Below are 17,146 nucleotides of genomic sequence, written 5' to 3' on the forward strand. Positions count from 1 at the left end.
GAATTAACCACAAAAAAATAGTGATACTCAAAAGTATGTTTAAACAGACTACCTTTATGCCTTTTGAAATGTTTTGATCTTTCTTTTCCATTTTTTAAGATTTTGTAGTATTTTCATCAAGAAAACACAATAAAAAATTTATCAGAGAAAAAAACTGAAAACCTATGAGAATAGTCATATTGTATTCTTTTTGTTAAGTAAAATTTTCCTTTCTATATCGCTCTCGTCATCTAAAAGTATTTTTTGCCTTCTTTGGAAAATTAGCAGCCATGTAGCAAACTCATCAGACAGAAATTAATTTCCAGCCATGACATTTATTTCTATTGAAGAATTGCAGATGGATCCTTTACAATGTTTGCCAAGTCTTCAAACTCCTTTTGAACTCGATTATCTGAAGCTTTGCCAAGCAAAACCATTTGTCCACCCTGCAGAACAACAACCAAGGGACGGATGACGTTAAACACTTTCATGAACACCTTAGCTTTTATTTTTGCATAACACTGAATACAGCAGAGTTTGCTAGGAAATTGCATTTTAATTTATCTTGAATGCTTCTTGAATCTCTAAAAGGAACACATATATTCAGTAAAAGTGAGAACTGCACAACATGCCTTTGAGATACAAAGCACACTTTTATTTTTGCATAACATTGAATACAGCAGAGTTTGCTATGAGATTGCATTTTAATTTAGCTTGAATGCTTCTTGAATCTCTAAAAGGAACACATATATTCAGTAAAAGTGAGAACTGCACAACATGCCTTTGAGATACAAAGCACGCTTTATATGATCTGGCCTAGAATACCTTCTTAAAGATATACATTGTAAACTCCAAGTGTTCCAGAATGTTCTGAATACTATGTAAAACATGTTTGAATATGAATCAAGTGAAGAAAGGGAGATTCCATTTCTGCCTAGCCTTTGGTGTAATTCCTTAAAAGCCCCCAAAGATTGTGGAATGCCAAATATTCTGTAGAAACTTACCACTTCAACCTACTCACTTTTTTATCATTTGAAGATATGGTAATAACTTTAATGATATTAGAAGGATAGATAAGCATTTAAAATGGGCAAACCATGACCAATCAAAGGATAGATAAGCATTTAAAATTGGTAATAACTTGAATTATATGAATTGTTCAGTATGCTATTGTATGAAGAATAGATGTCACTAACCGTAAATCATTTGAACATGTCCTTTGACCAAATAACTTCATGGAAGTAAGAAAAATTAAATAAGAAACACTTACAAGTTCTTCAACACGCTTTAAAGCATATCGAATCAGATGGAGTCCTTTTTGAGCAACCAGTCGGGTGATACAAACAACTAATGGAATCCGGTTTGCATCATGCATGTTAATCTGAACAAACTCAGGATTTAAACCAAGCCCCTTTTGGACATAAAGTTTGCAAATAGACTTCCCTTCATCACCTTCTGTTGAATGATATTACCAAGCAGGAAAAAAAATCAGAACTGTCCTTTAAAGTATGATTCATAGCAAACTTACCTAAAAAACACACCAGAAACAAAAAAAAGTGATTCAAGACAGAAGTAAGTTTGCATTAAGAAAACCCCAAGCTGATCAATATCGAAAGAATGGTATTACTATTTTTCTGTCTCACAGAGACAAGTTTTTAACTAAAAATCTACAAGTGGTAATGGTGAACAAGAAGGCAAAGAAATGCTCTAAGCTGATTGATGTGCCTGAATCACAAAAAATAAATTATGATTCCCTCATCAGCTACAACTAATCAAACATGAAACAATGCGAAAAATCCCAATGTATCATCATCTACTTAATTTGCTTCCCTAAGGATTTGTAACTAGATTCCAACTTATACTTTTAGTATGCAGAGTCACATTGGAAAAAAAAGGGAATAGTAAGATATGACTTGCACCCATGACATACATATACAAGTATCAAGATGCAAGAGAAAGAAAAAGAGAAGCAAATGAGAGAAGACTTCATATATTTATTTCCTTTAGAGGTTACAAAGTATATAGGGGTCGACTTCCCCTTTACAACATTCTTCTTGACTAAAGTACCCTTTACAACATGAATAAATACAATAATGCATAAAGAACTGAAAACAGGACAGATTTGACTCTCAACTTTGACTCTATTCACCTATATATACAACATTATATTACAGCAACCTTTAACACCCCCTCAAACTCGAAATGATGTAAAGACTATCATCCTGAGTTTGGTGAAAAATGTCTGAAATAGGGATGTGGACAAACTCTTAGTGAAGAAAACTGCTATCTGTTGAGATATCCCAATGTAAGACAAGGATATAATGCCCTCCAAATATGCCCCTCTAGTGAAGTGAATCTATTTCAATATGCTTAGTGCGCTCATGAAATTCTGAATTCTTGGCTATATGAATTGCACTTTAATTATCACAATATAGCATAGATCCACTAGCCAACTTCACACCTATATCTTCAAGCAACCATCTAAACCAAACTATTTAACTTGTAGTTTGAGTCATGGCTTTATACTCAGCTTTTGTAGTCGACAATGCTATCCTTTGTTGCTTTTTACTTTTCCAAGATATCAATGAATCAGCGAAGAAGATACAAGATCCAGAGGTAGAATGTCTATCATTGGATGCCCCTCCAAAGTCAGAATCACAATAGGCACTAAGTTCCAATTTTGATGACACAGAAAAATAATCCATGATGCTTAATGCCACAAATATATCGAATAATCCTGTGGACGGCTGCCAAATGCACTGTCCTGGGTACTCAAAATCTAACTCACTACATGCACTGCAAATGTGATATTAGGTCTGGAGATAGCCAAATAAATCAAGTTGCTTACTAGCTACCTATATACAGTTGGATCCTCCAATACCTCTCCATCATCATGTCTCAACTTGGCATTGGGCTCTATGGGAGTATCAACATGCTTGCAGTCATATGCTAACCTTGACTTTACTATCAAGTCAGTAGCATACTTGTGCTGAGTTAAGAGATAACCTCGTTGAGAGTATGCTACTTTAAGCCCCAAGAAGTACTTCAACTTGCCCAAATCCTTCATTTCAAGTACAAAAAAACTACAAAGGGAGGAGAGAGAAGCTCTGCTATGGTTTTGGCCTGGGTCGTGACTCTCCTTCGTGCATCCCTCCATTTCTGCCATTGTTGTCGGCCTTGCGCTGGCGGTTCTGCTGCTTTTTGGCCCCAGCTGCTATCTAGGTGCCGAACGAACCTTGGATGACGTCCAGGCCTCCAGCCGATGCCATCCAAGATCGTCCTCTTCCTGCATCACTGTCTCATGTGCAGCCTGCCGCTCTTGGTTCTGTCCAACGTGAAGGACAGTGCCAAGATCCTGTCGTCACTTTGTTATCACCTAAGATGAAGGACGATAACCTCAGTCGCAGAAGCCCTGCACTTGATCGAGCAATTGACATCTCTTTGTCTTTGCTTTAGGCCCGGATCTTATCGTCATTAGGTTCTCAATCTGGGCCTATTTCTGATCAGGGAGTTAACTCCTTGGTGGGTTATTCCTCCTGGATGCAGACGATACCCAAGATGAAAGCTATTGTTGTCGAGGAGGAGGCGAGAACCTCATGATATCTGTGTGCCTTCCTAGCAAGATCCGACCAAGCTGACAGACACTCTTGCTGAGGTAAGTAACTTGATTCCCTTGTTGGATCTGATGGATGGTAAGAATCACTTAGACTTTCCTGTTTATTCTGATGTAAGCAATCCGCGTCTGCAAATCAGCAGAACATGAAATCGGTTCATAACCCATTCAAGATGATGGATGGTGTTATGCAATCTATGCACGGCCCATCCCAACTGACGGATGGTCCTATGAAACGGGACTCCAGTTCTCTTCGTGTTCTTGCTGCTGGTTCTCCAGATCTATCTCTTTCTCCATGCAAGATGACAGATGGTTCTAGGGAGGTTAATCATAATCGTCTTCTTGATTTGTTAAAATATATCCTATATATATATATATATATATATATATATATATATATATATATATATATATATATATATATATATATATATATATATATATATATACGCCCCAAAATTTCAAACTTGTAAACTTTTAAAAATATTTTAGAAAGCCTTTCATTTTTCAGAGTTTTTATCAGTGGAAACGATTTTTTTGAAAAGCAAAACAAGTTGACAACTTTGAGCACGTTACCGTAAAACTCCATCATCAAGCAATCCTTATCAAAAACATTTAAAGAGAAAATCAGTGAGCCAAAATATTCATTATGAAAACTATCCGTTGTACAAAAGTTAGGGTTTCCCCTTATACAAAACTCCAAACCAAAACATGTAACCAGGGCTCAAAACTGCGAGCAGGAGAGTGAAGTCTCAGGCCATCTCGCACCCCGCCATCAACTGTCTGAAAAACCTACTCGTCACCTGCACCCATAAAATGGGTCAGTTTCGCGAAAAACTGGTAGGTGCGCAAAATAAGACAATAAAGAACAAAAGCTAAAACATGATAAGCAGTTGAACTTAATAGCCATAGCAAGAATAATTAACTACGCATGCAAGTAGTTTATATACAATTGATTTCACATGCAGAGAACAGTTAACTAAAGCATATAACCAACCCAAGATATGAGCCAACACAGTAAGCAGTTCATGAAACTTAAAAGTGTACAACATTCAGTAATGTGAACATGATATCTTTAGCTTCAATATTAGTTGAACTGTGGGTACGCACAGACACGAAACGTAGAAACAACTGAGATTGATCCGGGGGTTTATTATGTCATGTATTTTTTATAACCCGGATAGTTGACTGAGTCCGCTCCTAAGGGGACGGGCCAGTGACCAAGAGAGAATTCCCCAAAGGCATTTGTGGTCACGAATGCATCCTACTTCTGCAGAAGTCCATGGGAGCTACCATCTAGGATAATTTTCGGTAGTCCATTTCCCCTAACTCCGATGACTGGGGAAGTCGAGTCATTTGCTCGTGGGGTGGTTGTTAACAACCTGTCAATCAAAATTTTTGTACTATCCATCCTCTCTCTTGATGAACCGCAGGAGGCGAATGGGCGCGACAGGGGTTACTTAACTGCCGCCCATTCTACATGCTCTGGTCCTGTAGACCCACTCGAGCATCTTGCCTGTGAAGGTGCAACATTATCATTTGGTGTGTTTCAACAAATATGCTTGTTGCAAGTTTCGAGGTTTCCTCCACCTCCCGTGCTATTCATCATAGTACAACATACCGTCCCTATCTAAAGGTACAGCTACGATGGTAGGCATGGGTTTCTTAAAAGATAACCCAACACAGAGTTTGCATAATGTAAGTAAGTTCATGCTTAGTCTTTACCATAGAATTATCATGCAAGGCTTAGAATCGCTGCGGATCCAAACATTCTTCCCAAGTAAACCGACTCGGGTTGAAGCTAGTCGCATCTAGCAACGTATAGGAAAACGCTAGCTTTGCTATGCATGGCTGCATACTCGAGAAATCTGTAATCCACACATGGACACCCCCTTCTCAAGACTGGAGCGCTGATACATAATTTCACGTCCCTTCGAAAAGAGCAAAAATTGGTATGCGCACCCGCATGCCCTGCGAGGCTTGCATTGGACGAACACAAGAAGCAAGACCTCGCACCAGGTGTGGTAGCTCTAAACAAAAGCAACGAACAACAAAAAATGTGATAGCAAAGCCTGGGCACATAAAGCGCGGCGGCAACAGAAAAGTAAAGACAGAACTAAATACAGAAAATAAGCTCGTGCACATCAAGCGCGGCGGCGACAAAAAGTAAAAAGCAGAAACGTAAAGACAGAAAGTAAGTGCAGAAAAGTAAATAGAGAAAGTAAGCTTGCGCACATAAAGCGCGGCGACAACAGAAAGTAAATGCAAGAAAAAATAAGCATGGGCACATAAAGCGTGGCGGAAACAGAAAGTAAATGCAGAAAAGTAAATAGGACAAGGATCGCGAAACTGCATCCTTGAGTTAAAAACATACGTATATACTTATACGTATATATATATATATATGTCCTTCGCTTTTCCATTTTTAATTATCTTTCATTTGTTTTAGCATTTTGTTCGTTCATTGTCCTTTCGCGTAACTTGCCCCTACCTTGGGAGGTTGTGGTTCTGCGTATGCCTGCAAGCGTAAGTGAGGACGGGCTCGGGCCATGAGGTGCGAGTGTGCTTTGTTGCATAATCTGTGAAGGTACGATCATGTTAGTATGTTAAAAATCAAAGGGAAAAGCAAGAAGGGACAGCGGCAGGGGATAGGCCGTTGTCGGATAAGGGAACGAAGAGGGGCAGGGGGCGAAGCCCCCTCCCCTACCGAAAATCCAAAGGCAGCAGGGGCCTCGCCCCTGCCTGCCAAAGGAAAAAACGAGGGCAGGTGCGAGGCCCCTACCGAAAATCCAAGAAAGCAGGGGCCTAGCCCCCGCCTGCCAAAAAATCAGAGCGGGCAGGGGCCTTGCCCCTGCCGAACTTACCATGAGGATGGCAGGGGCCCTGCCTGCCGAAAAACAAGAGGCAGGGGCAAAAACCCCTACCAGAAGAAGAGGACAAGGAGGCAGAGGCTAAGCCCCCGCCTGACGAAGGTAACAAGGGAGGCAGGGGCTAAGCCCCTATCTGCCGGAAGAGCAAAGAGGCAGGGGGACAATAACGAAGAGAGAGGCAAGGGGGCTTCGCCCCTGCCTGCCAGGAAGGCACAGAGGGAGCAGGGACAGGCTCGATCCCTCCCCTGCAAGCAGAGGACACAGGGAGGGGCTTGGCCCATCCCCTACAGACAGAGGATGCAGGGAGGGGCCCCGGCCCCTCCCTTGTATACAGGGGAAAACAGGGAGGGGGCTCGGCCCCTTCCCTGCAGATAGAGGATGCAGGGAGGGGGGTCCGGCCCCTCCCTTGCATACAAGGAAAAACAAGGAGGGGGCTTGGCCCCTCCCTTGCATAAAGGGAAAACAGGGAGGGGGCTCGGCCCCTTCCCTGCAGACAAAGGATGTAGGGAGGGGGCCCGACCCCTCCCCGATGCACAAATGAAACGGAAAGGCTTGACCCTGCATGACGGAAAAAGAAGGGGCAAGGGCAAAGCCCCTACCGGTCGATCGTACACAGACGGCAAGGGTGTCGCCCCTGCCGGCCTGCCGAGAAGAGCAGAAGAAGACGAAGGGGACAAGGAAGACGAAGACAAAGAAGAAGACAATGCAGGAGGAGAGAGAGAGAGTTATGTGAGAGAGACGGCGAAAGGGGCGAGCACCTGTGTCGGGGCTCCTCCGTCGAACCGAAGAGGGACGGGGAAAAGAGGTCTAGAGTGAGGATCGAGGGTTGCCGCATTGGGTGGCCGGAATACGGCAAGCGGGAGAGAGAGCTCACTCGAGGGAAGGGGGCAACATAGGGGGAATGAGCGAGGGAGGAGAAAGGAGGTGGAACAAGAGGGAGAGGGCTGGACGGGGGTGCCGGTCGGGGTCGCTGGTGAGGCTGCTGGAGAGGGGAGGGAGAGGGTTGCGCAACAACAAAACAAGAGGGAAAGGGTTTCTCGCATGAGAAACCCTAACCCTCGAGTTCTTTAAATAGAACTCGGGGCAGAGGGTATACTCGGTTCGGATCTGGGTCAGGTTTGGACCCGACCCGGGTCCGACACAAAGGGATTTTTTTCTTCTTTCGTGGGTTTTACAGTATATATATACTTCTTGTAATACCCTATAAGGGTAAAATTGTCATTTTCAATTTTACGCATATTCCCCTTGGAATATGTATGTAATTTTTATTCTTGTATTTTTTTTCTTTTTCTTGTTTTTCTTTCTCTCTTTTTTCTTTTTTAACCCATTGGGGGGGGGGGGGGCACCATATAGACGTTGGGCCCAACGTCTATATGGAGCCCCTCCAAGGTCTTCTTTTTTGTGCGTTATAAATAGGGGTGAACCCCCTTGTATTTCTTAAGCTTTGAGTCAAAGCTCTCTCACTTCTTCAATATAGATTCATATTTTTTATGCCTTTGTGCATTTGTGTTCTCTTGAATGTGTTGTGCCTTTGTGCACATTTGTCCCAAGTGTTCTTAATGTGCCTTTGTGCACGGGTTTCTCATTAAGAACATAGTGTTCTTATGTATGTTGTCTCTTTGAAGACATTTTTACATGGTATCAGAGCTTGGTCTCTAGAAGAAGAGCTTGGGTATTGCGTAGGGGTGATCGGTTCCAGGATGGATGGTTCCTATCCTAGAACCGAAAACCATCTGCTAGGGGCCGGTTTCGCAAATTGCGAACCGTGAACCACCTGCTCGTTTCATGGATCCAACCAAAAACTGAACCACCGGTCCGGTTGGATCCCGGTTACGGTCTTAATGCTTACCCAATTTTCTACAAAGAAGTTATGTTTTACCTTTTTTGTAAATAGGACTATAACCATAACATCCCGAAACATCTTGAAATGGAACATTTTTTGTAAATGAAACATCCTAAAATCATAACATATAAACCATAATATCTTGAAACTTCACAAAGATCAGGCCACAGGTACACAAAAGCCTTGAGTTTGTTTGACATATAAACCATGACATATAAACGAAGTTCGGGGAGAATTAGTTGAGACTCAAGACTAGAGGAGGACTGAGAGGAGGCTGCAACGAAGGTTGAGGAGTTGAGGGTAGGGTTTTTCCATTTTGGTTTGGGCTGCTTTTCTTTTGGACTAAAGAGATGGGCCTTCGGGCAAATGATTTCATTTTCAAAAATATAAGTTCATAGTATGCCAAGCTCTTCACGAGACCACAACCCGTGGCAACAGAGAACAGTGCGGTAAAACAACAATATCACATTTGATTTGTTGCAATGCATTAAAACAACTAAAACATAAAACAACCTGTTCTCGAGGCTCACCCAGCCTCCTGATGATCCATTTGACCATCAATGCATTCACAAGCAAGAATCATAAATCATATGCCCATATGCATTCATTCCACATCCCTTTTCATGCAGGATCATGTACGTTAATATAAAAATGTGCCTTAAACAACAATATCCTCATGCATGCGTATGAGTTCACATATTCCTGTTAAATGTAATTCTTTTGCACAGCCCGCACTTTAATCACACCTGCGAGCATTCTGGTAATAGTGCACGTGCCAAAAGCATCATTTAATATAAACATAAACATATAGAGAGAAGGTTTATACCCAAAACCCTTCATTCATAACATGTATTGGAATTAACACTTGTGTCATGAACCAATAATTTCATAAGCATAATCCACACACCCACATTAAATGCACGCTTTTTCTCAATACAGGTATTCATGTCATGCATGATTTCATCTTATGCATCTACTCATGTCATATGCATGCTTTCAATTACGTGAACACTCATGCAATGTTCTACATATAAACACATTAATTCCATGCAAACTCATGCATAACAAGCCAATCTTATACTAAAGTTTTAACTTAACATGAAACATTCAGTTAAAGCATTAGAAACAGCTTATACCATGGTAAACAAACAACAACTACATAACTAGCTAAATCATGACGGCACCCATAAACGTTTCTATTCCACTAATTACGTAGGGTATACCTAATAAGCTTTGGATGACCATGTGTTTTATCACCTTATAAACAGGTGTGACTACTGAAAAAAAAATCAACTGGGTGATTAAACCTGAGTATACATACATAGGAGAACTTAAATATGTAATGTCAAAAGCATCCTCTAAACCTAACAAGTTTTGGTATTCTTACAACAATCTCTTTAGAGAAAACTATTAACGCCTGCCTATGCAAATAGCAGATATGTACTACATTTTAGAAGCATCTAAGGTTTATATATATATATATATATATATATATATATATATATATATATTTTTTTTTTTTTTTTTGAAAAACAGAAAACAGCCCAGCCGAGCCCACTCGCTGGAATCAGGATGACCCTGCCAACCGACCCCTGGCAGGCCCCATCTGTACCACATACAGGGTTGTTGTGAAAGCCCAGAACTGATCCGTTAGCACACAGGAACACAAGGTATGCCCATCGACATTCAGAATTTTCTAGGGGTATAAAAAGGATGAATTGACCCAAAACCTGCACCAGTACATGTTCTTCTAATATGACAAAAAGAAAAACTGTAAAAGAAAATCCTGGTTTAACAGTAATCTGAACATGCACACATAATAGCTCTCGTACTAGACTCACCATGACATAACACACTGTTTCCCTCTTTTCTTTTCTTTTCTTTTCTTTTTCTTACAATAGCAATATCAGAGTATTGATATAAACGAATGCTGAAATGTATATGAGCAACTTAAATATGCATACACAGCAAGACACCTATGGCCGAAATCGTGCTCTTGAGATATTATGCTCAACAAAGCCGAAATCCGAAATCGGGTGCTAGAAGACCCATCAGCAGGACATGGTATGCAGATTTTGAAGTCACGATTTCACATAAGAATAACCCAAACATGCATTTTAATACACCATTCTATATGAATCCAAAAGAAAACATGATTTCTAACTTAATCCTAGCATTAAATCTTGTTGACAAATCATTTAAAAATGTTAACACACTAGGTCGGCTGCTTGTCATACCTATGTAACTACCTGTATATACATGTACATAGGCAGCCACACATATATATGTATATATGTAAAAACCTGCTCAAATATACCTAACTTCAAGAACATACGTTAGCTTAGCCATGGATATTAAAACAACTATACAGATTTCACCCCTTCTCCTTGGCTTTACTAGAATATTACATAGAATACGAATCTATGCTCCCTTTTCCTATTCAAATCAAAGGAGAAACCCGTACCTCTATCCGGTGTTAGGTTGCTGCCGTGAGAAAAAGAAGTCATTGATGGCCTTGTTGGCTGGGAACTGCAGCTAGGGCTAGCGTCGGTGGTTGCCGCACCCAAGGGAAGAGGACAGGAGAAGAGGGCTGCTGGTGGCTGCAGCTTTCCGGCGACCCCACCTCCCCAATGCATGCCCACACGAGAGAGAGAGAGAGAGAGAGAGAGAGAGAGAGAGAGAGAGACGAGGGAAGAGGGTGAGACCCCCTCTTCCACCTCCCTTTTATCGTCGAACCCCCCCTCTTGCCGAGAGGCGCGGGGTTTCGGTTACGCTCTGCGTAACCGACCCCCTTCTTCTCCCTTTTGGTAATAGCAGGAATCGTGCCCTAGGCACGATTCTTGCTTTTCCCCTTCTTTAAAAAGTTGCAGCCCGATATCGGGTTTTAAAAACCCTATCGGGTTACGGATCCGGGTCGGGTCCGACCCGGGACCAAGAGCTTCTCTTGTTTTTTTTTAAACCACTTAACAGTAACGGGGCGTGGCCCGGGTCAGGGCCCGGGTCCGGGTCCCAGTTGTAGTGTGAAGTCGTGGTTTGGATCCGCACGTCTTACCTGCAATGTGGATCCACAAGTTGGATCCAACTGTGGATCCCCACACTAAAATTTATTTTTTTATTATTTTTTTAATACTATTAATTATTTATTTAAATATTATAAGTATAGTTTTAATACCCCATTGTGGGTTATTTACGCATTCTATTATGGATCCAGTAACGGATCCGAGGCCCAAATTTAGAAAAGTACCCGTATTTTCCAATAAACTTAAATAATTAGTTGTAAAAAATTAAGGTTATTACATCCCTACCCCCTTAAAAGAATTTTGTCTGCGAAATTAAGACGTACTAAATGTGAGTAGTATCAAAATATTACTCAAGCCTAATGATTGACAACTAAGAGATACCTTAGACCAAATCAGTCTGATCGTCCTGTGTGGTTGTCGTAACGGCATAAACTCTCTCGTTGGTCTTTCGTTGTCCTTGTTGTTGCTGAGGTCTCTGTTGTTGTTGTTGTTGTTGTTGTAGCTGTTGTTGTTGTCCTCCCTGAGTTGCTGGCGGTTTCGGACAGTAGGGAGCAATGTACACAAGCTGCTGACACCTGTAGCAAACTCCCTTGAACATCGGACAAAAATCCTGAGGATGACTTTTATTACATCTACGGCACATTGATTGGGCTTTCCCCTGTTGCTGCCTCTGCTGAGGTTGTCCCTGTTGCTGCCTCTGCTGAGGTTGTCCCTGATGCGCACCCTGCTGACGTCCCTCCTGGATTCGCTGCCTCTTGCCACCCTGAGTCTTTCCGCCTATTGGTGGGTCCTTCCTCTTTCCGCCTGAAGCATCCCCTCCATTTGTGCCTCCCTTTTGTGATACATTCCTAGAACTCTCCCAATCCTTGGTTAGAACAGTGGCTGACTCGATCGCATCGGCCAAGGTAGGAGGCCGACCCGACAGTACGCGAGTCCGTAACCCATCCTTTAGTCCGTGCACGAACTTCGCCGCCCTTGCCTTCTCATTCTTGAAGAGGTTCGGGCAGTACCTCTCGAGATTCCGAAACTTGGTAGTGTAATCTACCAGACTCATGGTTCCCTGAGTCAAATCAAGGAACTCCCGTTGCATCTGTTCCTCAACGTACGCGGGGAAATGCGTGTCCAAAAACTCCTCCCTGAACGTCTCCCAAAGGATCTCGTCCCAATTGACGAACTTTACCCTTCGCAGGGTGTCCCACCACTTCTTGGCATCGTCATTCAGACGGTACGTGCCAAAAGATGTCTTTCTGTCCTCAGGAACGGACAGGAGGTCGAACGCCCGCTCCAACTCCTCAACCCAGTTCTCCGCTGCCTCTGGGTCTGCCTTTCTGTGATCATCGCAAAAATTTTCCTCTCTTGATGTTCTCGTTCTTCTTTCTCTTTTTCCTTTCTAACCTCTATTTCCTCCCTTTTGAAGGGAGAAAATAAAAGACAGAAAAGAAGAGAGAAGAGAAAAAAAAAGAAAAGAAAAGAACAGAAGATGAACTCTTTTGCGGGGTCTCACTTGACCTTAATTTGAAAACATTTAAGAAAATAACTCACCTCTGTTTTGAAATATTTGCAGGAAAACTGGGAGACGGTATTCGCTCGTCGGTACGAAGTTCGACCGTTCTTGGCGCCTTTACCAGGGGTAATCGAACCAAGGGTCGAATTTATGCCTTTTGTTTTGCTAAAATATTATCTAAGAATTTATCCTAAGTCTAAATGCACAAAGAATCATGCTTGTGCAAATGCAAGGATGTATGCTCTTTCGAAAATGTTTTGAAAAAATTCCCAAGTGTTTCTGAGATGAATCCGATAATGGAGTGAAGAAATGGTTTCTAATTTAGAACTTAAGATTTAAAATTCTAAGTTTTTGAAATAATCAGAGCTTGGGGAAATAAATATGGATTTTGAAAGAGATGATTTTGAAGTTTGAGATAAAAGGAAAAGAAAAACTTCAAAGTCGTAAATGGACTTTGAATTAGAGTTTAGAACTTGAATAAAGGTTTGGAAATGTAATTGAATTCTAACTTTGAAGTTTGAAATCTGAATGAGTTCTAAGAGATCTAAATAAGTTTGAGAAATGGAATTGGCTTTTGGGAATTTTTAGGAATCAAGGTAAACTTGGTTTTTGAAATCTAGAATGAAATGGGGTTGGATTTAAGAATAGAAGTTGATTTGAAATCTGGAATTCAAGATGGAATTTGAATCCAAAGTCTGGATTCTAAATAGAGTTGAGAAAAAATGAATTCTGGATTTAGAATCCGAAATGGGAATTGGATCTGAACTCTGGGGTCCAAGATGAAATTGGATTCTGAATTTTAAATGGAATTGGATCCAAGATTTGGAATCCAAGATGGAATTTGGATCTGAAGTTTGAGATCCAAAATAAAGTTGGATTCTGGACCCTAAGATGGATTTTGGATCTGAAGTCTAAGATCCAAAGTGAAGTTGGACTCTGGATCCTAAAATGAAATTGGATCTGAAGTCTGAGATCCAAAGTAAAGTTGGATCTGGATCCTAAAATGGAATTGGATCCGAAGTCTGAGATTCAAAATAGAATTGGGTTCTGGATCCTAAAATGGATTTGGATCTGAAGTTCGAGATCCAAAGTAGAGATTGTACTTGGAAATCTGGATCCAAGTTGGGATTAGGATCTAACTTTGGATTTGGATTCTGAAAATCCAAAGGGGACTATTGAAGATGGATCTGGGTTTTGAAAACTCAGATTGAATTTAAAATTTAAGAAGAGTCAAGTCTTTGAGATTCAAAAATCAATCTCAAATTTTGATTTTGAATTTTGAAGGTAAGAAGATAAACTTGATTTGGATTTTGAGAATGAATCAGAAACTTCAAAGTTAAATTGAACTTTGAAATTTTGAATTTTGAATTGAATTGGAATTTTGAATATAAAATGATTTTGAAATTCCAAAGTCAAATTTGGACTTTGAAATTGAGATAGAATTGGAATTTGAAATAGAAATTTGAAGAAAGATGTTCAAAATCACATGGGTTTTTTAAAAGAATTTTGAAAATATGATGCAATTTTATCCTAAATGATGAATGAATTTAAAGAATTTGAATTTGGATTTTGAAGAGCTATTCCATTCTTTAAGTGAATTAAGAATGAGGTCGAAAATATAATATATCCCTGACTATGGTCATTGAATATATTATATAATAACCACATTTAAATTCAAGTGAAGAATAAAATGCATTTTTGGTCCTTTTATAGAATTTAAAATGAAATTAACTCTCAATATACCCTGACTATGGCCATTGGTATATATATTGAATTAATTTTAACTTAAATTCTGATAAAAGAGGAAAATATTTAAAGAAAATATGATGATTTTTTAAAAAGGATCCAGTGTGGATCCAGTGTTATTTTATAAAAGATAAAAATCCTAAGTTTTGTTTACATCCTGACTATGACCATTGATGTAAATCATCAAATTAGGATTAATTATCTCTTACGAAATGGTGCACGTGCCATTCATGTTTCTCCATTGTAAGAATTTGAGAAATGAAGGCAAAAAGCATGAAAATAAACAATTTATGATATTTACGATGCTCATTCATTCTATCTAAGGCAGAAAATATAAATTCTCATTCAGATCTAGCTATTACATCATTTAAGTCGAATTTTGAAAGTATCAAAGTCTCTATTCTAAGAAAAGAAATCATGCAAAAACAGAGTTAGCATATCACAAGAGAGATCATATTTTGAAGTTTAAGATGGAAATGGTGGGATACTCTTGCCTATGTTTTAAGCTAATGAAATTATAATGTTCCATGAATGAGAAAGCATTAAAGTGTATTGAAATGATGGAACGAATACCCATAATGCCTATATGATACGTTATGGAAAATGCAAATATGAGGATAATGTACATATGATATGCAGGGGAAGATGCAGAAGAAGATGAGCTGGAGATGCAGCCAATGAGTGCTAAATGGTGAGGATATAGCTGGTAATGAAGATGAAAATATGATGGAGGGTACACCTTAACCCCATATGGGATGCCCAAGAATAATGAACACAAAATTATTATCAATAAAGTGGAAGAATATTCAGTAGATGCATCGGATGGTGAACTGCGATGCAAGAAAGAGGAGTTATGGTAGCAGTTGTTGGTGATGCAGCAGGTGATAAGGGTGGTGTGACCCTGGGATAATGCACCGTGTGTACACAACAATGCTGAACGTGCAGCACTACAGCACACAGTAGGGTGTTGGAGGGCTAGTGGATGCTGGAATGTGAAGATTTAGCAGGTGGCTGTGAAAAAGGTGCAGCTGCAGGGTGCCGCAGGGGATATGGAGTGAGTGAACAAGCTTTTGAGTATAACGGTGAATTGATGTCGGTAATGAGACACAGAGGAAAAGGCTGAAGACAGGTGGAATGAAGAGTGCACAATAGGTATGATTATAATGCTGCCGTGATGTGGTGAGATGTAGGGTATACAATACAGATTGCAGAGAAAGTTTCTTTCCTTAAGGATTTGAACGATATCCTTGCAACACTATTATATCTGACAGGACCAAGTGATTGAAAACACCTCCTGCTATGGCTTAACGTTCTGTCACTGGATGTCCCGGAGCCCCTATATGGTTCTTTGCCACCTACAGGAATCACATTATATACAGAATTTTGACAGGAAACTGATTCTCAGTGAAAGGGGTATGAGCTTAGCCATATGCCTCTTGATGATGAACAAGTATTTCAATGAATACTATTTCCAACTTCAAATGTCACCATACACACCCCTGCCCGACTCTTTGCTAGTTGGAATAGTGGTCCTGAGGCCTTACCTTCCTACTGTTGTAAAGACAACAGGAATGGCTAGTGTGGAGGCTGCTATTTGAACGAGTGACGAGGTGATATGGATGCTGGGTTGATGTGATAACAAAACTGTGCACTGCTGCAAGTGCAGTGGTAGTGAAGGGAGGTTGGGAGTGCTGTGTACTAAGTGTGCAACATGTGGGATTGTGAATGGCTAATGTGTTGTAACAAGGGTAACACAGGTGCACAGGAAGTGGATGTAAGATGTAGTGTTTTGAACTTCAGCAGGATGAAGGTGATGGGTATGTGTGCTGGATGTTGCTCCAAGGTAGTGACAACAGTGAGAAATGAGGATGAGTATGTGTGTTTGGGAAGGTGCAAGGGCTATGGGTAGTGCATAGTGAATGTAGTGAAAGATATTATATCTAAGCGGTGGTGCTGTGAAGGCAATAGTGGACAGGGATTTGAAATGCTCTTATTACCTTGAAATAAGAAACTACATCTATTAATTAGAAGGCTTGTAGAAATGAAAGGATTAGACAGTATTTACACACTGATTCTTTCTAGAAGGATGCTTGTAATAACCACGATTTTTAAAACTTTTGTGTTATGGGCCTGGGATCCACCTTTCGGATCCAGGATCCATATGTAAAGTATATCATATTTGATATATATATATATGTAATTTATTTAAATTAATAAAAAGATTTATAAGAATATGTAAGGGATCCATAGTTGGATCCATTTGGACCCAGCCTATGGATCCACTTCGCAATGGGTTGCGGGTCCAAACTTGTGGACCCTACTAATCAGGTGAAAGGCAAGAATCGTGCCTCCCTTACCAGAATGGAAGGAAGGGGGGGGGGGGTTCGGCGATAAAAGGGAAGTGGAAGAGGGGGTTCTCACCCTCTCCCCTCGTCTCCCTCGTTTCTCCCTTCCCTCATCTCTCTCTCCCTCTATCTCTCTCTGTCGAGTTGGGTGAGAGGAGGTCGCCGGCGAGCTGCGGCAGCCCACATCCACCATTGCCGACTTCCAGCGAGCTCCCCGTCACGGCAG

At 40.7% G+C, this 17,146-nt stretch overlaps 1 protein-coding gene across 3 annotated transcripts in view; it reads right to left on the bottom strand.

Moving 5' to 3' along the window:
- Positions 1–17,146, bottom strand: part of LOC149814773 (uncharacterized) — a 246,661-nt gene that overhangs the window by 78,007 nt on the left and 151,508 nt on the right. For all 3 annotated transcript variants that reach the window (XM_089990247.1, XM_089990248.1, XM_089990249.1), the window contains 2 exons: positions 1,250–1,434; positions 351–425 (listed from right to left, as the gene is read on the bottom strand). In XM_089990247.1, coding sequence (XP_089846373.1) covers positions 351–425; positions 1,250–1,434 — 260 coding nt within the window. The remainder of the gene's footprint in view (positions 1–350; positions 426–1,249; positions 1,435–17,146) is intronic.

This window comes from Nuphar pumila, chromosome 15, assembly GCF_984573655.1.
Source record: "Nuphar pumila chromosome 15, dmNupPumi1.hap1.1, whole genome shotgun sequence".
Taxonomy (NCBI): domain Eukaryota; kingdom Viridiplantae; phylum Streptophyta; class Magnoliopsida; order Nymphaeales; family Nymphaeaceae; genus Nuphar; species Nuphar pumila.